The sequence below is a fragment of the Peromyscus californicus genome, unplaced genomic scaffold (assembly GCF_007827085.1).
Source record: "Peromyscus californicus insignis strain IS unplaced genomic scaffold, ASM782708v3 Scaffold_5__1_contigs__length_169319896, whole genome shotgun sequence".
NCBI lineage: Eukaryota > Metazoa > Chordata > Mammalia > Rodentia > Cricetidae > Peromyscus > Peromyscus californicus.
The window spans coordinates 80036431-80058622 of record NW_026294573.1 but is presented as its reverse complement, the minus strand read 5'-3'; the positions used below and the strand labels follow the sequence as shown (position 1 = coordinate 80058622).

General features: G+C 43.7%; 1 protein-coding gene across 7 annotated transcripts in view; it reads right to left on the bottom strand.

Moving 5' to 3' along the window:
- The window catches only part of Cdk5rap2 (CDK5 regulatory subunit associated protein 2), a 191474-nt gene that overhangs the window by 81012 nt on the left and 88270 nt on the right, over positions 1-22192 (bottom strand). For 6 of the 7 annotated variants that reach the window (XM_052716613.1, XM_052716615.1, XM_052716614.1 and 3 more), the window contains 4 exons: positions 19269-19439; positions 15328-15468; positions 6040-6137; positions 882-1012 (listed from right to left, as the gene is read on the bottom strand). In XM_052716613.1, the coding sequence (XP_052572573.1) occupies positions 882-1012; positions 6040-6137; positions 15328-15468; positions 19269-19439 (541 nt within the window). The remainder of the gene's footprint in view (positions 1-881; positions 1013-6039; positions 6138-15327; positions 15469-19268; positions 19440-22192) is intronic. The other variant, XM_052716616.1, reaches the window with a different exon arrangement.

Below are 22192 nucleotides of genomic sequence, written 5' to 3'. Positions count from 1 at the left end.
ACAAAATACAAAAACTGTCTGCCAGAGTGGGTACAAAGGGGTCTCAGTTACCTGTGTGTCAGGGTCTGCTTCCCATGGCGCACATCACATTCTAATAGTGTAGGAAGAAGCAGAGCCAGGGGACATTTACTAAGTGGGGAACCCCCACAAACAGAATCTGATTTAATATACATAGCCAGTGCTGGTGTTCCTAGACAGAGCCCTGGACCTTCAAGCAGCACATCCTGGGTCAAATGATGCAAATCAATGACCCCATGCCCAGCTTAACATATTCATCTATACCAACTCTGCCTAACTGGATGACTGTGAGGAGCAGAGGTGAAAAGGCAAGAGCCTAGAGCCCTGCACTTTATGCACAGAACAGGCTCAAGAAATGTCACCCACCACAGCAACAACCAGTTTTTAACACACATGCCAAGTACAAGACACCAACCAGACTATAAGGAGCCCAGTTTGTAGCAGGGCAAAGGGCCCAGATGTACTGTGCTATCCCATGGGCCCTAGTCCTGCTGCCCTCCCAATTTGACTCTAAAACATCAATCTTGCTCCATATCTATGTGGTCCTGCTCAGAGGAGCTAGGGCAGGAAAAGTCCACTCTATGAGGATTGATTACCAGACAATGGGGCTTCCCATCCCTCAGGTTATCTGGAGTAGCAAATGATGCACATAGGAGAGCAGGATGCACCCTACCATACACCCTCTACAGAATAACTAGACTTAACAGGCCCTCTCACTAGGAAGTGTTGCCAGACAGATGCAGACGCAGCCATCAGAGAGCACCATGTGGCCATTCCATCTCCTGGCTTGGAGTTCCTTCCAGTTCAACCAAGACCCTCCACATGAAACAACCAAGAGGAAAGCCATAGAAAGGAGTGTGTACCTTCTCGCCTCTGAATTTCTCTGAGCTGCTCCTGCAAGGCCTTCTGCAGATTCCGATAGGCAAGCACATCTTGCTCTAGCTGCTTCCTCAAGGCAAGAACATCTTTCAGCTCAGTCTGCAGGTCGCTGACACTAGGTAAAACAAAACACCAGAAATTATACAACAGGCCAATTTGTGCTTTAAGATGCAGAGCCAAGCAAAGCTGTGGGGTTTTTTGTCACTTGTATGTTCGTTTTTGTTTTTTGGTTAAAAAAGTAAATGTATTTATTACAGAAAAAGGTAAATATAAAAGTATAGAGAAAATAAAAATTACTGTGATGCTCCAACTGATCAACATGTTATTTCTCCTGAATCTTTTTCTCCATGAGTATTTCCACACAGTCTAAATGTCACTGAATGTGCAAGGCAGAACTATGTGTTCCTTGCTTAAATATTCTCCTACATTTGTGAAAGTTTCTGGCAACATTTTTAACGAGCATATACTATTAGATCAGGTGACTGCTCTCCATTTACTGTAACTCATTCCTTACTAGTGTCTACTACAGACATAGCAGGTGGAAAGGATCTAATTCTCCAGAACAGTCCATTGTTTGGAATAATGCTTTGAGAAGGTTTAGTGTACAAGAGGCTCTCTCACTCAGTACCTAGGCTTCAGGAGAGAGGAATCAGATTTCTGTTATGCTCCCTCAAAGAGGTCATACTGGGGTAGGGTGAGGGTTAAGAGTCAAGAGGGAAGAAAAACTAAGGAAAAGTGAATTCACAGTAAGATAGAAACAGACCAATTCAGGGCCCATAGAACTCTATTGCAGTAACTCAACCAAATTTGAAATGCACAGTATGAATGGATTTTTCTGGAAGAGGAGATGTCGAGTTTTACATGTGGGTCCATACAGTATAAGAAGCCCAGAACACAGTGAGGCCATGAAAAGGACATGCCACCTAGAGCTGCAGTAATCATGAGGAACTCTTCCCAACAGAAGTTCCTCCAGTGATGGGCAAGTTCTATATACTGTCTAATACAGCAGCCACTAGCTAATGCGCCTACTCAACATCTGAAATGGGGTTTAATGTACCAAGGAACTGAATGTTTAATGTTGCTAAATTGAAAGTATGTGTAAGTTTAAGTAACCACTTAGCTAATGGCTGTTCTACTAGACGGTGTAGATCCACAGAAAAGCTTTGGATGTACATCCATGTGCAAGTACCACATGATCTGAAAGACTCACACCCAGCTCTCAGAGGCACACAGAGATCCGGCTGACACCTGCACTGCAGATACAGTCCACACTGTAGAGGGCTGAGCCTACTGTGAAGTTTGACATTCGGGTTACTTTCTTAAGGATGCCCAGCATTGCAGTGGATGAAAGCATACAAGCACTCTCAAGGCACATAAGAAAGTTTCCTTCTTAAACACTAAGAAGTGTATCACTCTCATCCAACGTCTGACATACCGTACCCCGAAAGGGTTCATCACTGCTCTGTAACTAACTGTAAAAATGTATAAATATATGGATCTTTCTAGAGAGAAGGCTCATAAGCTTTTATCAGATTTTCCCAGAGTGGTTTGGAGCTATTGCTGGGCTTAGGTGTGAAAGACTCAAGCTTCACTTCTCCAGTTCCATCCATGAAATCGTACATATAGAGTAGCATACACAGGAGGAAATAAACTATTCTGTCCACTCTTCTCTACTTGTGCGTGAAGGACAGTTCGTTGTCAAGCAGTCTTCATGCAAAGGAAGGGCTTACAGGAAACTTGTACCTACTTCCACTTCCAAATAATCACAATGATCAATTTGTTTAGCAGATGGAAATCCTTCCTGAGTGTCAAAGTACAGCATAGGCTTGCATGTGGCATGCTGCCAAAACATTTAACCAAGGAAGCAAAGGAGAGAGTTTTAGCGAAGCACCTGCCATTAGGCTGAGGCTTCAGGTCTATCACTTAGTTTGTGCCAACTCCAGAGTCTTTGTGAGGTGTGAGCAGTCACAGAACAAAGGTGTATTGCTCTGAGAGAAACAAACACTGTGCATTCTTCTTGGATAAGGATGGCAGAAGGGGATGGCCAGCAGCAGAAATACAAAGTTCAAAAGAAGACAATACCACTAACCAGCTCTATAGCCCCAGGCCAGTCAACTAAGCTGTTTGAACTATAAAATGAGATAACTACATCTTTACTTTGAGCTGCTTTTGGGGTTAAGTGAGATGTTACATGAGAAAGCTTGGTAGACACTCAGCAAGTGTCTACGTCATTTCCCTCCTTCCTCATCTGATGAGTCAGAAATTCTGGTTCTTGGGAATTACAATAGGGAATCTCATCTAGAGAGAATTTTGCACCTATAGAAGGCATTTGGCTATATCTGGAGACATTTGTGGTTGCCACAGCTATACTGGAATGGGGCAGTGTGGCACCAGCTTGCAGGCAGCTAGGGATATTACTAACATCCTACAGTACATAGTGTGTACTATATGATCTATAAAGCCTACAGTACATAGTGTGTACTATATGATCTATGTGTCCCTGTGATCTATAAAGATCTAGCTCCAAATGTCTCCATACTGCTGAGGCTGAGCAACAACTGAACTCACCCTCTGGTTGAGGGTGCATCAACAACGACCTCAGCTCAGAAGCCTAGAAGGTCTGAACTCTGATCATTCTTCACAGTAGGACTTTGGGAGACTTACCAGGAGGCAAGCTGGCTCTTAACACCCTAGAGAGCATTTTCCACTTCTGCAATATGGAATTAAAGTCACCAACTTCTGAGTACAGCCAGTTTGAAGTGACCCAGCTCATGATGGCTATCCCTTCCTTTCTCACTTTAATCACAAGTAGGTCTTATAGGTCACCACATTTACTACATTCCCAGAGTGAATAGTGCTAAAACTACAAACAGGAACTCAACTAGCTCTCATCCACAACTGTGACCTCTGTATGCACCAAGGTCTGAGGATCCCAAACCCCATAGCTATGTATATGTACAGTGGGACATGGAGACTGGGCTTTTCATGTTGCTATTCCTAGTAAGTGTTGCCATGTGCTGAGAGCTTCCTGCCTGCCAGGCAGCACTGACATTTACATAGTATCAGACTTTGTGTCTTAGTTACTTTTCTATTGTTGTACTAAGATGCCATGACTAAGACAGCATAAAGAAGAGTTTATTATGGCTTACAGTTTCAGAGAATGAGAGCCCATAACCAGACACAAGCAAAAGTCAGAGAGCAAACTGAGAATGGTGTGGGCTTTCCAAACCTCAAAGCCCACCCCCAGTGATATGCCTTCTAATCCTTCTCAAATACTTCTAGCAACAGGGACCAAGGGGCCATTCTCTTTCGAACTACTATGTCTTACGTAGCAACATTATCAAGGCTGGTAGACAAGGAGGTGAAGAGAGAAGCAGGTAATGAAGTAGGTTTGGAGATAGGTAAGTTGGGAGGTAGACAGGAAAAAAGATGCGTGGGATGGAAAGGAGGAGAGTAAGGAAAGATGGAGGGAGAAGGGGGGTAAATAGGAAAACACGGAAATGAGTTGGGAGACAGGCAAAGATTAGGTTAAGGAAATAGGCAGGCCAGCCCATCTCAGCATTACAAGCACACATACTGAGGCTCAGTGCGAGAGATGGAACCCACAAGCTCAGCCCTGCTAAGTGCTGGAGCTGGGATGTGGATCTAAGTCTGCAGATGAATATTAAACCTTTTAAGCATCCTTGTTCATTAGTTGCAGCCCTGGCCCTCTTCAGACTCATCCATGTTTTTATTCATTAGGAAAGAGCTATGAAACCAGGAGTCATTGGGATGCTGAGAGTTCTCAAGAGCAACCACATCCACCCATAAAGTCTCTCTGAGCCCAGAAACTATGTAGCTTCTGTCAGTGATGCTGTACAAGGAAAGCAACATTTGTTCTCTCTCCCTTGAGCTTCCCCATCTGATGCCATGTCCTCTCCACAGTGAAATGGCCAGGCTTCTGGAGATATATCCACACCTAGTTTCATCAGCATGTTTTCTGCCTTCTCTAAACTCATTACAGATCTGAAATCTCATAACCTGGAAGATCAGTGCTAGAAGAGGGGTATTCCTAAACAGAGCACTCCCCTAGCATCTGCTCTGCTCTGCCAGGCCTGAGGAACTGGTCCTTGCCGACAATCCTGCCCTGAGATAAGGGGAAGGGGCACAGAGGGACAGCTGACTTGAGGACCAATGGGCCTCCTGACAGAGAAACACCTGGGCTAATTCTGAAGGAATGCCATGAGACAGTGCAGGGAAACACTGGGACAGTGGGGCAGGAAATGGCAGGTGATGGCAGAGGCAGATTTGCATAGTCCAGGGGACACTGAAGAGCCCAGTGTGGCAACAGCAAAGGGTATAGGTGACAGAAAAGGGAGGGTCATGCTTTTAACTATGGAAATTGTGGGAAGTTTTACAAAAGGCAAACTAAAATAATGAGTCCCTTCCCCACATCCCCACACCCTATACTAATAACCAGGAAGCCGCGTCAATCTTGTTCCATCACAATCACCACCCATTCTGTTTCTCTACTGTTTTGAAACGAATACCAGATCCCATAGCCTTTCAATTATAACTACCCTAGTAAAGACAGATCGTTCATGGAGGTGCAAAACGAAGTCAGAACAGGCCACTTGCCTGGGGACAAGGCAAGAGCTAGAGCTCATGGCAGCAGGCCGACAGCAATACCACTGGCCACAGCTGGCTCTCCTCACCACCCTTCAGTGACACCAAATGATTTCAGCAATTCTACAGACATGAGTCACTCTAAGACATGGAGATGTGGTCAAATCCTAGGACTCTGCCAACATCTGTGTGATCCTGGACAAGTCACTTAACCTTTCTTCGTTTGGGGGGGATCATGTGCAATAGGGATGACATTACTGTTTTCCTCACGGAACAGCTGTGAGGAACATCTGCGAGAAGGCACATGGAACAACTTCCCAGATACACAATCAAGAACTGAAAACTGTTTTAATGCTAATTTTGTTGCTCTAATCAGACAATTCTTGATTGATAATAGGTAGATCTGACCACTAAAGGAGACTTTCTCCAGCTAACTACTCTGAAGGCTTACTACATCTGGTGTGGCTTTTTTTGCTCAGAAGCCAGCAGTACTAACCAGGAAGTGCATGTGGCCGTGGTGTCTGAAGAGAAACTTACCTGTCTGAGTCCTGCAGAGTCTTAGCCAGATGCGCATAGATGCTCTGTTCTGTCTTTGAGTCCCCAGTCAGCCCTTCATAGTCTGATGGTTGCTTTTCCTAGAAATGACAATGGGCATCTGACATTAGGGGCAGAAGCCAAGGAATATGGCTTGCTATTATGCAAACACATGCGTCTAGCTCTGGATTTTTAAAACCACAGACTGAAGGCTTTGAGCCAGATTGGGGCACAGGCCACGGTCACACAGCACCACCTGCAGGAGGAGTTGGGAATAACAGTCTGCACAGTGCCCAAAGGCCCATCAAGGATGGTGTTACCTGGAGGTAGTAGAAGCTCTGAGACATGGGGCCTGGTGGCAAGTCCTCAGGTCATTGAGGATGCACCCTTAAGAACTGTAGGACCCTATCCCTTCTTCTCTCTCTTTTGCTTCCTAGACCTGAAGTGAACAGTTCTTCTACTGGATGTTCCTTTCATTGCCTGTCCAACACTATCAATAAGCCCAATCCTGGGCTGGAACCTCCAAAACCATAAGCTAAAACAACACTTTTCCCTTTATAAATTAATTATCTTGTGTGTTTCACTATAGTAACATGAAGCTAACTAATACTCAACACAAAGTAGAGAGCCATGCTACCAACATCTGAAAGCTATTTGTGAAACACATTCCTCTGATTTCATGACACTCTAAGGAATGCCTTATCACACTGGTTGCTGCTTCACAGAAAAACTCACAAACCAAAACCTAGCAAAACCTTAAATAAGAGATGTACAGGAGAGTGGAAGAGGTCAAGTGAGTGGCACCTGAGAGGCGCTCAGAGCAGAGTGATGACAGAGGTTGGGCTGGACCACTGCTAATTAGTAGTATAGCCTTGGGAAAGCAACCCCACGAGGCTTAGCTCCTCTGTCATGAAATGGGGGTACAGTTTTGTGGATCAGCATTCATTCACAAATGTGAATTAGCCTTCAAGTTCAAATTCTGGTATAGCCACTTAGCAATTTGGGGATTTGGTAAGTTGCTTATTAATAGCTTGGACATTCCCACCTAAAAAACAATTGACAATGACTACCATATCGTGGAATTATGGAGCATATTAAGATAAATTATGCTAAAGAACCAGAGACATCTGGAGAAACAGCTAACTCCAATACTGGACAGACAAAATCAAAGACCAGAAGATGTGCCTCCAGTATTCTGTTGTGCCAGAAAATTTATGCTTAGGATCTGGGCAGTGTTTGTCAGGACCTCTGAAGAGAGGGAGAAATAAAGGTGCAGGCCATCATAGTTTCAGTTACATAAGGAAGTCCCGGAGATGGAGTACACAGCATGATGACCAAGATGAACAATAGACTCTCACCTACTTGACATCTGCTAAAAAGGTGGACCTTAAACATGCTCTCCAAAAATACCCTGAGAAAAAGATACCACTCCAAGGTGATGAATATGTTAACTATCTTGACTGTGGTGATTTCACAATGGCTATCAAAATATTGAACTCTATAACTTAAGTGTGTGTGTGTGTTGGTGGTACTGGTACTAGGGACTGAACCCAGAGAACTACATGCTAGGCAAGCACTCCACATGGCACTGAACTACATTCCCCAGCCACCAAAACTTGATGTTTTCAATTATAATCCAACAAAGCTAATAAATAAATAAATGCCTAAATAATGATGAAACGTTGTCCAGAAGATACTGAGGTCATTTTTTTAAAGGCTCTTGCCAGCCAAACATGAGACACTTTGAACATCAAAATAATTATGTAAGTTAGGACTTCACAAAGTCCAAAATTAATACAAACGAGTACATGAGAAAAGGCTTTTCCTTACAGTACAATGGGTAATTAATAAATGAGAGGAGGATGATGGGATTAGAAAACATAACCATTTGGCAACTGCCACTGTAATAAACAAATCAGCCAACAGACATAAAAGGATGCTGAAACTAGAGGGTGAGTGTTTGAAGATCAGGATATTTAAACACTCAAAACACTACCCCCAAATTCTTCCTTAGTACATAGAAAAAAGGGCAACGGGACAGTCCTGATTTCTGAAGACACAGTCTTTGTAACAGCTAGTAACTAAACACATGAATTGTGGAGCATGAAGAGAAGAGGTTGTGAACACAGCATCACCACTCTGGCATGTTTTATCTCTGGCACAGCAGCTAAACCTGAATCTACTGGTATTTTAACTACCATCTGCTGCCGCCTCTCACCCCACCCCCACCCCCCACTTCCTATTCCCACCCCAAACTCCATCAAGGCTATGCTGCTCAGGCCATGGCCTGGTGGGACTTCTTGTCCCGCCAACAACCGCCCTGCCTTTGCTGCCAAATGCAGTTTTTTTTATTGTTGTTTTTTTTTTTTTCCGAGACAGGGTTTCTCTGTGTAGCTTTCCTGGAACTCACTTGGTAGCCCAGGCTGGCCTCGAACTCACAGAGATCCGCCTGGCTCTGCCTCCAGAGTGCTGGGATTAAAGGCGTGCGCCACCACCGCCCGGCTCCAAATGCAGTTTTTAAACCATGTCTCTATTGTTCTATTTACCAATAAAGTCTCAGGAGTCGGATATTGGAGTGAAAACCTGATAGCTCAGAGAGGCCAAGAAGCAACCAGCTGACCTTCCTTTTTGCCAGGAGACCCAGCAAGAGAGTCTTTCCACTCACTCCCAAACCAAAAAGGCCTGTGACTCTCCAAGTACCTCCCTACTCCTTCCTGTGCACCTCTCTATCCATATTCCTGACTCTTCCATACTCTCTACGGCTAATTCCTGTCACCTGGTCACTGGCTCCACACCCTGATCCAAGGTTGATTCTATGAACACAGACAGTCTCAGAGTTTCACAGTATGATCAAATATCCCACAACACTGATACTCCCACCAAAAAATCAAATCACCACACACACACACACACACACACACACACACACACACACACACACACACACACAGCAAACAGGCCCACATGAAGAGCACGTGCCTAGTCTGCACACTTCAAAAGATCAAGGCCAAGAGACTAAAGAATCAAGACTGGAAATCTCAAGATGGGATTGTGAGACCCTTTGTGCAAAGTGTTTCTGGGACAGCTGCCTGAGAATGAGAAGGCAGTAGGGAGGCTATGCTCATTTCCTGCTGTGGCAGCTAGATGAATGGCTGCTTACAGGATTCAGAGGTGACAGGGCTTCGTGGGGCAACTTTCAGATCACTCAGAAAGGGTTTTATTCTTATGACTTTTTTTATGAATTTCAAATTCTCTCAAAAATAATAAACTTCAAATGACTGAGGTAATGTGTACAGCATACGTGCAGTGTGCAACCCGACTAGGTGCTTTCCAAATGCTGAAGCCTGCTGCTGCTCACAGACATTCTTCTCAACCTCACTAACATACAGAGGACACACAAACGTGACCAGAAACCGCAGCTGCCCTTCTACTCACTGACCTCAACTGCAGCCACCGTTCTCTTCTACCGGAGTTGCCACAAGCCACATATGCGCTAGGCTAGCTCTGCAACTCTGCCAGCTAAAACGGGTTATTCTGTAAGTGCCGACGCTATCTCAGAACACTTATTCTTCCTACTATTTCAAAACTACTGTGGTCATTAGACTCACCACTAAATTTATTTAAATACTTTAATTAAAAATATCATTTCTATAGCAAAATTTTTATACTTTGATAACTGAATTTCAAAATATTGGTTCACTTCACAAACCGGTGCATATATAAATTCTGTGCATTTCAACATTTTTTTTCTAGGGCATGTGTCTTTGGCTTCAGCTGGACTGCCAAAGGAATGCAGTGGGGGAAAAAAGGCTAAGCACCCCGACCCAGGAAAACAGTACTGTCCTTCCAGGCCCAGTGATCTTCAGCCCAAGGCTGTGCATGCAGGATTGTAACAGTAAACTACCAGGAGAAGCATGAAATGCTAGTCACCCAGCTAGATATCCAGCACTTCTGTAAATCATGCCACAGACCATTGGTCCAGGTACTCCTAAATGCTTCTGCATACAACAGTGCCCCATGGAGTTCTCTCAGCTGCACATAAGCATGTGAGAGGACATCAAGATAAAGAAAGCCACCAGGTCCTTGGTGTTCTGGTTGTGGCCTGTCTCACAGCGCACCATTTATACCTGCCCCTTTACTAACTGTGCTGACTTTATAGGCTTGTGATGATAAATGCTCTCCAGGTAGTCTCTCACTGAATGTGAATACAACCCAGGTGTAGAGGTGATACTTTCCCCCTAATTCTAGACATGAGGACACAAGGAGGGTCATCAAGCCCAAGTCAGGATAATGAGGTATGGGCATGGGCTCCCAGTCTCTGCTCCTCAGCACATCCATACCGATCTTAAGAGGTTAAAAAGATTAAATGAATTAATCAATGCATGGTGCATGGAGTGGACACTTGGTGTCAGCCATAAACACCATCCCAGTGGTCTGGTGCTATGCTATGTACTTCACAGAAGTCCTATAGAGTAATAACATCGTGGAGCACCATATCAGTCTTCCCATCGTTCAGCTGTCACTTGAGTCCACTTAACTGATAATCAGTAAAGTCAGGATATGTGCTTGTGTGTGATGTCGAAATTAATCAAGAAGGGTTAGGAAACAGAGTAGTAAATATGGAATTCTAGTGGACTGAGAGAATCTCAGTAGGTCAGGCTCTGAATCACAGTGAAGGATACTGCCATGTCAAGGTCCCGATGCTCAGCCCAGCTCCCCTCTCCTCTTTCTGGCAGCTACACCAGCTCTTTGCCAGGGTTTTGAGGCCACTGCACTCCTTAGCTTCTGTCTTCATTCCTTCCTCCTTCCCTCCATCTCAGGGATCTCAGAAATGTCTCCCCAAGTTTCGAAGAGCCTCAGAGACCTCAGAGATGGAAAGATACTATTTACCACTCTCCAGTGACACTCCAGTGCACTTCGTAGGATCCTCTCCAGCCCAATCTCATAGGAAGCGCACTCTAGCCAAGAAAGATACCCTCCACTGGCCTAGAAGCTCCCACCTAACTTCACCAGAGCTTTTGTGACAACCACCTGTTCAGTCTGAGCAATGCACACAGCCGTTATCCTAAACCAGGCCTGGTGTCTGGCACAAATCAAATCCTGCCATAAACACTCGCTGAACTGATGATTAAATAGGTAAGAGGAGAACACAGGGACTGATATGAATCTTAAGAGCAGAGATTCCTGTGGATATTTTGCATAATGGAAGTCAGAGTGAGTCAACGTCTTCCTAGAAGCAAATTGCTCACCCATGTTAAATAAATGAACTCTTCGGAGCCATTTGCGTCCCATTTCATCAATCACCTATTCCCCTGCGCTGACTCACGCCCCATTAGAATGAAGTCATTTGGCTCCCTCAGCAGAGCTGACAGCCAGTAGATCTCCTTGGCACAGAGGAGAGCTAGCTGCCTGGGGTTGGTGGGCAGTAAGACCTACCTGCTGAGCAGGTGCCATCAACCCTCTCCACCAGCATCTCCAAACATGGAACAGCTCAATAGGAGGTCTCTCAACACAGAGACCTGGCATTGCACTTCGTATACACATCTCCATGTATGGCTCTGCACTGCATCCTCCACAGCCCTCGAAGTGATCATCCTGCTCACTACTATTCTCCTGCCTAATCAGAGTGTCCCTGAAACGTAGCAGCAGGCCACAGGCAGACACTGCTCCACTGTGAGCAAAGCCCTGGGCTAAACCAGCACAATTCTTTCTTGGGTATTAAGATTTAGAGGGAGACATCACACAGCCATTTAGGAGTGACCAGAACTACATTAAGTCAAAGACAGAGGCCAGAGACCAGGCCTTTTGCCTTTAAAGTCATGGCACTCTCTCAGTTTTTCTAGAGCATCCCACCTAGTATTTGTAAGACCCTCCAGTTTGTTCTCAAAGTTGTTCCTCATGGCTGCTGAACTCAGACCACTCTATACTGGCGTCTGGAGCATGCAATCTAGAGGAAACTTACAAGTGTGCCTCCATTAGTCCTAATCCTCTCAGAAAGACAGATTAGAATCTGCCCCAAAGACTAGGAAGGACATCTCAGGGAGATCTGGTGACTTGTCAAAGGCCAGAGATCATAAGCAGCATGACTGACATTCTGTACTCAACAAGGGCAAGGGGCACTTTCTGCTCTGCCACTGGTTCCTTAAGGACTTGAAGGAAATGTGTACAGTGCAGACCACAATCTGAGGAGACAGCAGACCAGTAAAGAGAAGGCTTAATGGATCACTTCCTGCTAAGCAGGGCAATTTGGTGACCTGGTAGATGGATGGGGCTTATTTCAGCAGCTGTGTCACAATGCTGCAACAAAGACATGTATTTTAACTCACAAAATGCAGCCGCATATCCAAACCACGTCAACAACCAAGTTAGAAATCACAGCTGCAGCAAGTCACGTATAGCCAGAGAGCATCACACACCTTCTTCAGTTCCCTGATTACCTAAGCATTAATTCTCAGGACCACACAATGCTTAGCAGAACAGAAACACCACCATAGCCTTGAGCTCTTTGTAAAAATGGGCAGAGGATAAATCCTAAATCAACACAAAATGGCCAAGGGCACAGCAGAAGAAATCCACATTTTCTACACAGGAAGAACAACCATTTGAAAAGCAAACCATTCTTGAGGGAATAGAACAGTAATTCTCAACCAAACAACCCTTTCACAGGGGTCGTCTAAGACCATCAGAAAACACAGATATTTACATCACAATTCATAACAGTACCAAAATTGCAGTTATGAAGTAGCAATGAAAATAATTTTATGGGGGCAGGGGGCTACCACAACATGAGGGACTGTATTAAAGGGTCACAGCATTAGAAAGGTTTGGAACCACTGAAACAGAACAAAGACAGTAAGGTTGCAACAGGAGTTCTGACATTGACACCCAGAAATTAACAATTCTGAAATGGAATTTACAATTCCTTGTCCGCAATTAGCCCTGCCCAACAGAATTAAAACCTTTGTCAAATACTTCAGCATTTTGCACAGTAGTTTAAAAATTGCCAAGATGAAGATACTACCAAATGTCCATGCAATGTCTTGGTACCCATGGTTATATGAGGAATAGATACCACACAGTACAACATAAATAAATATAATAAATATTAAAATATTCAACCAGCTTCATAAGATTATAAACATTTTGTCCAATTAACTATACACAACTAAAATGTTATTCCAACAGCAAGTTTAATAACTATATCATGTAAATCTGTGAAGATGTATCCCTCTATACTACCTGTTTTAGTTAGGGTTTCTATTGTTATAACAAAACACCATGACCAAAAGCAAGTTGGGGAGCAAAGTGTTTATTTGGCTTATACTTCCACATTAAAGTTCATCATTGAAGTAAGCCAGGACAGGAATTTAAACAGGGCAGGAACTTGGAGGCAGAGGGAATGGGGGGATGCTGCTTATTGGCTTGCTCCCCAAGGCTTGCTCACCCTGCTTTCTTATAGAACCTAGGACCAGCAACACAGAGATAGCACCACCCACAATGGCTGAGCCCTACCCCCATCAATCACTAATTAAGAAAACATCCTATAGCTGGATTAGTTTTGTTTTGTTTTGTTTTTCAAGACAGGGTTTCTCCGTGTAGTTTTGGTGCCTGTCCTGGATCTCGCTCTATAGAGTGGGCTACCCTCGAACTCACAGAGATCCACCTGGCTCTGCCTCCCGAGTGCTGGGATTAAAGGCATGTGCCACCACCTAACCACTAACCCTAACCTAACCCTAACCCAGCCTATAGCTGGATCTTACAGAAGCATTTTCTCAACTGAGGCTCCCCTCTTTCAGATGACTCCAACTTGTGTCAAGTTGACATAAAACTAACCAGGACACTACCTGACATAAACTGTCTAGTTTCAAAACAGCTAGCTTATTACAGGCTCTGTATACCTCAAAATGTCCACTAACTTTGGTCCAAATCAAAACACCAAACATTGGCTGAGACTTAGTTCTTGGACTTGCCCTAAGTGGAATGATAGAAACAGGAGAAAAATCCAGGCCCCAGATTCCCAGGCAACCCAAGGGCTCCTCTCACCCATGGTGACATCCTCATGAGGATCCTCCAGGTGCCAACACACAAACTGGTCAGAGCCAACAGGAGCTTCACTGTTCGTCCAGCCATGCCCAGGACTGGGTCTGTCACTGAAGCACCAGGAAGGCACTGGCTGCTAAAATATTTCTGTGCCTACTGGAAAATGAATCCTGGCCTACCCATCCACTCTAACCACTACAGCCACTCTGGTTCCTCCTGTGGGCCCTTGACTGTCCACCCCACAATAGAATAACTGAGGGTGGTATGGCACAAGGGGAGCCTCCAGCTCTACACGAGTCTAAGTGCCTACATCTGTCCAGATGGCTGATGCCCACGCTGTTCAATTAATTAAATATTTTGAGAAACACCATTCACAAAACCACAAGTCACAATCAGCCATTCATCAGAGAATTAATTTGCCTAATTTTAAAAAGGTTTAAAAGACTTGACCTACAGTTAACACCTTTTCTTTTGCAGGTTAGGCTGCCACACTGCATCATTCATATAATCACTAAACTCACGTTTCCAGAGCCAAATATAGGGCTAAGTAATCACTGGACTCAAAGACAAGCACCTGTTCTCACCCCTGAAGTGCCTGCCAATAGTGTTGCACCTGGTGCAGGGGAGGAGAAGCGGAGAGGCAGAGCCAATGACAGCAACTAGATGACGTGTGTGTGTGTGTGTGTGTGTGTGTGTGTGTGTGTGTGTGTGTGTGCTACAAGAGGGGCCAGGACAGTGTTGTGGGGTCAAGGAAGGTTACCCTAGACGGGTGTTTGCAGGGATACTCATGGGTCAAAAGATAAACATAACACCACCTAGGCAGATGGGCAGACATAAGCAAAAGCACCAACTTTGTTTTCAGGCTTTAGCAAGCTCTACAGTTTGTTAAGAGCAAAGGACTAGACCAACAATGGGGGCCAGATGAGGAAGAGCCAGCATTTCATCAAGGCAACTTCCTTACTGCTTAGAATCCCACATTTTTCAAGAGATGATCCTTGATAGCGCAGATACCAGGCTCCTCTCCCAGAAAGCTGGAAATTCTCGGTATCAAGTACACAGCCAACAGGAATGACCAGATGAAGGAAACTAATTTGCAGCGTGGCTAGACAAAGCCTCCCCGTCCCACCGGTTGTAAGCTCAATTATCAACAAGAAGGCACTGTATAGTCCCTATCAAAGGAGTTATCAAATACATTTCAGAAAAGAACATGAATACATTCGCATGTGGACACCCAAATTCAGTCAAGCTTGCCTTAGAGAAGATGAGTTTGCTGCCTGGTGACTGCTGAGAACACTGTTCTGTTATTAAGCCATTGCTCCCAAACTTGAGCTCCTCTGCAATCATTAAATAACAGTTCTGCTGTATTGCTTCCAAATCTTTTTCACTGGATTTCTAAGGAAATGAAACAAATCATAACAAAGTTTTCATCAAATATAAAGAGATTAAAAAAAAAAAACTCTTTAAGGGAAGATATCTTATTTTGTCATGAAGTCCTTATGTCCCCTAAATAATTCCATCATCCCAAAACATTAGGCAACTACACAGCTATGATACAACTTCATCTGCATATCATGATGGGTGAGAGCAAGCAGCATACCAGCAAGATGGCCAAGGACGGTAGCTGTCCATGAACTGCCCTTATTTGCCACAGTGGCTGTCTTTCCATGAATATGGTACCCTGATCCAATTAGTTGGTACCATCCCTAGGTCTACCCTGCTCCCTGCATGACCCGAGTCCATTTCCTACCCAGTCAACATGCCAGGATTGCATATTTAAGTTCAACAAAGTCTTAGTGTGCCTTGAAACTATAAATTCAGACCATTCACATGTACAAGGGAGAAAAGGCTGGGACTGCCAATAAGCATTAAGGTGTGCTCATATATGAAGATCTTTCTCCATGACACACAATGCAGTTCCCCTCCCTGGTCCCTCAAAAGCCTGGATCCAATATTACAAAAAAACTGGAAAACTGCATCTCTGGTCTCTGGTCAAGTTCAAGTGCAGAATCTATTCCCAGCCTGGTGATTCCTAAGCCAGGGTTTTGTTCACTCTTTGCAGGAAAGTAAGGGATAAGATTCACATCTACATCCTGAGCATGGAGCAGAATTAACATGCCAATCATTTAGAAGGAATTCAGTACCCACAAAGAAAGGAATGGGCAATTCTCTGTAAGACCCCACTGAACTGAAATAGGAAAAACTGAACATCAGCCAACACTGCCTCTCTAAATGGTGCTGGCACAACTGCACCTTCATCATTGTCATGTTTGACCAACAAACGACACTGTAATGCTTAACAAGGAAACAGTAGCCCCCTCTTGGCCCCATTTTCACATCAAAGCCTCAGTCCCAGGCAAAACCAACTTGCAATCCTTGGATGCTACTTCTGCTCTGTCTTCAGGTGTCAACATGACATTCTCACTCTTGTGTTTCTTGATTTCTCACATTTCAATTTTACTAACTGGTTCCAGTCAGGAATGTAGGGACTTAGTCTTGCATCAGTCATCTGCATCTCAAGACCTCTCCTAACAATTGTATCACAACCAGTTGAAACAATATTTGCACTACGTTATAGCACATAAATACTGCCAAGCAATGTAGCGTTCACAATCACACTGCCATTCACATTCAGTTCTTTGAACTCTTAGAATTAGTAACTTCTTTGTTCTATTTGCCTACTTAGTTCATAAAATTATTACAAGCTGCAAATTTTCTCCAAATTCTCAGAAAAAAAAAGTTTTAAATCCCCCCCCAATAGAGTCAAACACATCAGTAATTGACCAGGCCCGCTATAGTTTCCCAGAGGAGTCCCAGATGGCACCCTCCCTCAAAGACCCAAACTTGGACTCCTCACTTAGTAGCTCAGCTGTCACTCTGGACTTGCCTTCAGTACATCCAGGAGAAAGCCCCTTTATTCTGGATCTTTTATATCTCCTGGATTATTCCTTTGTTCATACGGCTCTTCTGCCAAGAACTTCCTGCAGAGTGCATGCAAGACAATCTAAGATACCATATATCTGAAAATACCCTGCTCCGCTCTCACACTGGCTGACAGACTAGCTGAGGACAGAATGCTAGACTGAAAATCACTTTTCCTCCCAAGTTTGAAAGCATCACTCCCGTATTTCAGTGTCTAAAGCAGCTGCTGGGAGTTCTGATGTCATTCTAAGTCCCAGTTTCTTCCAACAAGGTCTACGTTGCTCCCCTCTCTGAAGGAGCCTTTCAGATCCTTTCTTAATCATCAAACTCTGACATATCACAATGCCTCACCTCAGCCTATGGATCTTCTTTTACCCCTTGTGCAGGAACAGCTGTCCTCCCATTTTGGGACACAGCTCCTGATACCTGGACCTGCTTTGCCTGCTTTGCTTCCTGGTGCTCCCGTTAGTCATATTTTGGACCTCCTGAACCATGCTTCTAATTTTCTTATATTTACCTTTCCCTATCTTCTTGTTTGTTTAATTCTGTTTTTTGGAAGGCTTACACATTTATTTTCAACTTTCTAACTCTTGCCCTATAAGTGTTTAAGTCAGCAATTATACACTGAATTTCCAATAGGCCATTCTTCTTTTCTAGTTATCTTTATTTGTTTTAGATTCTGATCTTACTTTGTGTGTGTGTGTGTGTGTGTGTATGTGTATGTGTGTATGTGTGTGTGTGTGTGTGTGTGTGTGTGTGTGTGTGTGTGTATCATTGCATATGTGCCACAGCACTAGTGGAGGTCAGAGAACAACTATGTGGAGTAAGTTCTCTCTTTCCACCTCTCTGTGGGTTCTAGGCATCAAACTCAGGTCTTCAGGCTTAAATGACAACCACTTATGCCCACTGAGCCATCTCATGGATACTGATCTTACTTCCTATTTTACCTTGTTTTGGTGTCAAATTTCTGTAGGTTTAAAAAGCTCTATAATTTTCACTATTGCTGTTTCTACTACATACTCCCTCCTACTCTTTAGATAAGGTCTCACTCTCTAGCCCAGGCTAGCCTCACACTAAAGATCCTCCAAGTGCTAGCATTATAGGCATGAGCCACCCATCCTAATTTCTATGTACCTTCACTCTCTTTTCTCCCATTTGATGAATATAGGCCACTTACCTTTTAAATACTAAAGTGCTCAGAAACTCTAAGTGTGGAAATGGACAGAACAGTAGTCTTACTGGGGGACGTACAGGTGAACCCAGCTGTTTGAATAAGGATCTTCAACTTCCAGCATCTTTCATTCTTTCTCCTCTAGGAGGAATCTCCTGGTTGGGGTCTGCATACTTCTTTCATATGATTCTCCCCACTGCTATTTCTGCTATGTAAGTTTCTGCTGCCTCCAATGACCCTAGGCCAGCACTTTTCTGCTTTACATGCCCTAGAGATCTCTTGCTGGAGAGGAGAGAAGGTCACCTAAATCACCTGTTTTCAAAGGCACTGGCCACATCATCTGTCTGCTGAGTCTTCCTTTAGCTGTAGCCTTTGTCAGCTTGACTCTTGTTGGCTAGTCTTTATTGAGTGCCACAGTGGCCAAACTGAACCCTATGTAGTACCCACTCATCAAACACACGTAACATCCAAAAGTCTGTTAGCTTGCAGCTCCTGTTGTACAGTCCTCCACAGCCCTGTGGGCTTACACTTTCCAGCTCCTACACTCCTGTTCCAATGAAGTATCAGTATTCAGTAGCAGCATTAAATACCTGGATTTAATCCACCACAGTTACCTGGGTTCTATCTCAGAAATTCACTAAATTGACCAAATAAGAAGTGAATTCCAACACTAAACAGGAGACGAAATGGGCAAAGGAGTGAAGGCCCACTGCCCAAGTACTTGCCCTCATTGAGCAGGCTGGGCACAGGAGCAAATCCAGCTGGGGCACTATCAATTATCATGTGAGCAGGGTAAGCACTTCCCTTCTCTGACCTTGTTTCCCTTCCTATCAGCTGAGGCTCATATAACTTAAAGGAAGTTCTAAGTGCCACAAACACGTGGTGAACTCTGTTAAAGTAGCAGTGGTGGAATACACCTCGAATCCCAGTGCTCCAAAGGGAGAGGCAGGAAAGTCAGAGGCTCAAAGTCATCACAGCTACATAGTGAGTTAGAGACCAGCCAGGGCGACTTTGTCGCAAAGAAAAAGTTCCTGCAAGAGTTTAGAATAAACTACTACATTGAAAGGTGATTTCCATATGAAAGGAAAAGATGTTGTGGTACCTGAAGCTTCAGGTCTTTCTGACTGCCGCTTTCTGTTAGAAATCGGATGACTTGTTCTTGAGTATGGAACTTGCTATTTTTTTCGCTCAGAAGACTCTTGTAATGCTTCTCCACTGCCTTCTCTCTTTCATTCACTTCATTTCGTAGTTTTTCAACTTCATTTCTAAGGTCCTACCATAAGAAAAAGAAGAAAAATGGAGTTTACTTGTTAAAGAGTTCAAGGTGACAATCTCTTACCGGCTTCACTTCCCAAGTTCTGCTGAAAACAAGCTGATCAGTGCATTTAACAAATACAGATGTCTTTCTCATTTAGAGTTTTACAAAAACCAATTTTCAGAAGTCACAAGTTTAAAAAAGCCTTTATGCACATTGTATTATTTATAATGCTGAAAAACCAGAAAATCAAACAGCCTCAAACAAGGAAACAATAAAGAGAAAATTATAGAGAATAAAATATTTTTTAAAAACACAATTACAAGTAAAGACAAACTAAGACAATGAAGCTGTGTGTCTAACACAATACTGGTTATTTCTTTCTTGCTTATACAACTGAGGGGGCCCTCTGAGAAGACACCTAAACAGAGGGACAATAACAGCAAAAAACTTTTCCCTCAGTTTCTAAAATTCTTTTTTACTTTTCTCAATGAGATTCTATAATACAAGTAATCACCAGAAAAGAGGCCTTAACAGTGGTCATAAAGAACTCATAATAATCTTGGTAGGAAGTTTTTTTTTTTTTTTTTTTTTTTTTGGTTTTTCGAGACAGGGTTTCTCTGTGTAGCTTTGCACCTTTCCTGGAACTCACTTGGTAGTCCAGGCTGGCCTCGAACTCACAGAGATCCGCCTGGCTCTGCCTCCCGAGTGCTGGGATTAAAGGCGTGCGCCACCACCGCCCGGTGGTAGGAAGTTTTTTAAAAGACAGGAATAAAAACAATATATAGTAAGATTGCTACTATGTTACAACAGGTGCTTGTGAGGTTGACATTGTGAAGCTGACTATTTAGAAACCAAAGGACTGTAAACAACCCAGATGTGCACCAATAGGAATTAACTATGGCACGGTTTCACCACAGAATACTTGCACTGCACAGGAAAAGGAATAGAGTCTCTCTGAAGATGCCCCAGATCAATCTCCAGAATGTATTAACGTAGATGTTGAGGAAGAGAGAGCCAGGAGAAAGAAGATGTGAGAGCATACTGCCATGTATTTCACCATAACACAAACTAAATGGCTGCTCATAAAACAGAAGAGAGCTGGATAGAAGAAACAGAAGAAAAAACAGAACTAGCTTTACAAGATGTGACCATTTAAAATTTTACACAATTATCTCCTTTAAAGTTCCCCCAAAACTAAAATAGAGCAAGCAAGCAAAGCAACAATGAGTCTGATTTTGCATGACTTTGATGGGTTGAGCAAACAGTTTCAGTAACCTGAGGGTGGTGCTGTGGGATGTTCTGTATAGCAAATGTGTTGCTGATTAGTCAATAAATAAAACACTGATTGGCCATTGGCTAGGCAGGAAGTGTAGGCGGGGCAAGGAGGAGAATAAAGCTGGGAAGTGGAAGGCTGAGTCAGAGAGACACTGCCAGCCGCCACGATGAGAAACAGCATGTGAAGATGCCGGTAAGTCACGAGCCATGTGGCAAGGTATAGAAATGGATTAATTTAAGCTGTAAGAACAGTTAGCAAGAAGCCTGCCACGGCCATACAGTTTGTAACCAATATAAGTCTCTGTGTTTACTTGGTCAGGTCTGAGCGGCTGTGGGACTGGCAGGTGAGAGAGATTTGTCCTGACTGTGGGCCAGGCAGGAAAACTCTAGCTACAGAGTAGAATAATGAGCATACCCTTACTGAGAGGAAGACAATACATATGAAACTGGTTTAAGTCACTGTGTCTGAAATAATAATGTTAGTAATGGTATTCTGAAATGCATGCACATACATAATATGTAGTTATTAAATGAATAGCTATTAATCTCATCAGATCCAGGACTTTAACACAATTGAAAAGAAATACAAATAGAAACAAAGTTAGACTCACTGTAAATCTGATTCTGAGCTATCTACATGTTTACACTTTGCTCTTTCCTTCCTTCCACACTGTGGACGCCATTTCTCAACCATTTCCCACCAAAAGCATGTGGTTTTTCTGCGTTCCCAAAGTTCAGTACCTAAAACCAAATCACCGGCATCCTGACAACTAATGGTGCAGACCTCTAGAAAGGTGGACCCATCACTTTAAATTTTAACAGGTCCTCTAGGTAGCTGTGGATCACATGAAAGTTCATCTCACAAGAACAGATGACTAACTGCATCAAGATGAGCACAGACATCTTTGCATGCCCAAGAGGAAGGAAGGAATCAAGGACAACAATAAGCACATCCAAGGGAACCAACCAGAAAAAGCTTTTTCCACTACCAAGGAGAGAAGAGGGAATTTTCATATGGATGAGCAAGTAATTCAAATACATCAAAAATCCACATTCAGTGGTAAGGATATGGCTTAGTGGAAGAACCTTAGTACACACAAAGCCCTGGGTTGAGTCCCCAACAGGCATGCACACCCAGTGGGGGTAAGGAAACCCATGAATTCATACCACTTTAAAAAACAAAACAAACAAGAAAACACTTTTAGTTGCTCTGATAAGAAAATAACTGCTCCTCAGAGATGTTCCTGCTCCAATCCCTAAATGGCAAAAAGGAATAAAGGGTAACAGAAGAAATTCAAGCTGCTTATCAGCTGACTTTAAAGGGCACATGCCATTCTGGGTTATCAAGGTGGCTCCAAGGGCCCTTGAAGATGGAAGGGATGCAGAAGATGCCTCTGGCAACCATGGCTAGCACTGAGGATGGAAAGCGGCCACTGGTCCAGAAATCAGTCAGTCCCCAGTATCTCCAGCCATCAAGAGGAATACAACCCTAA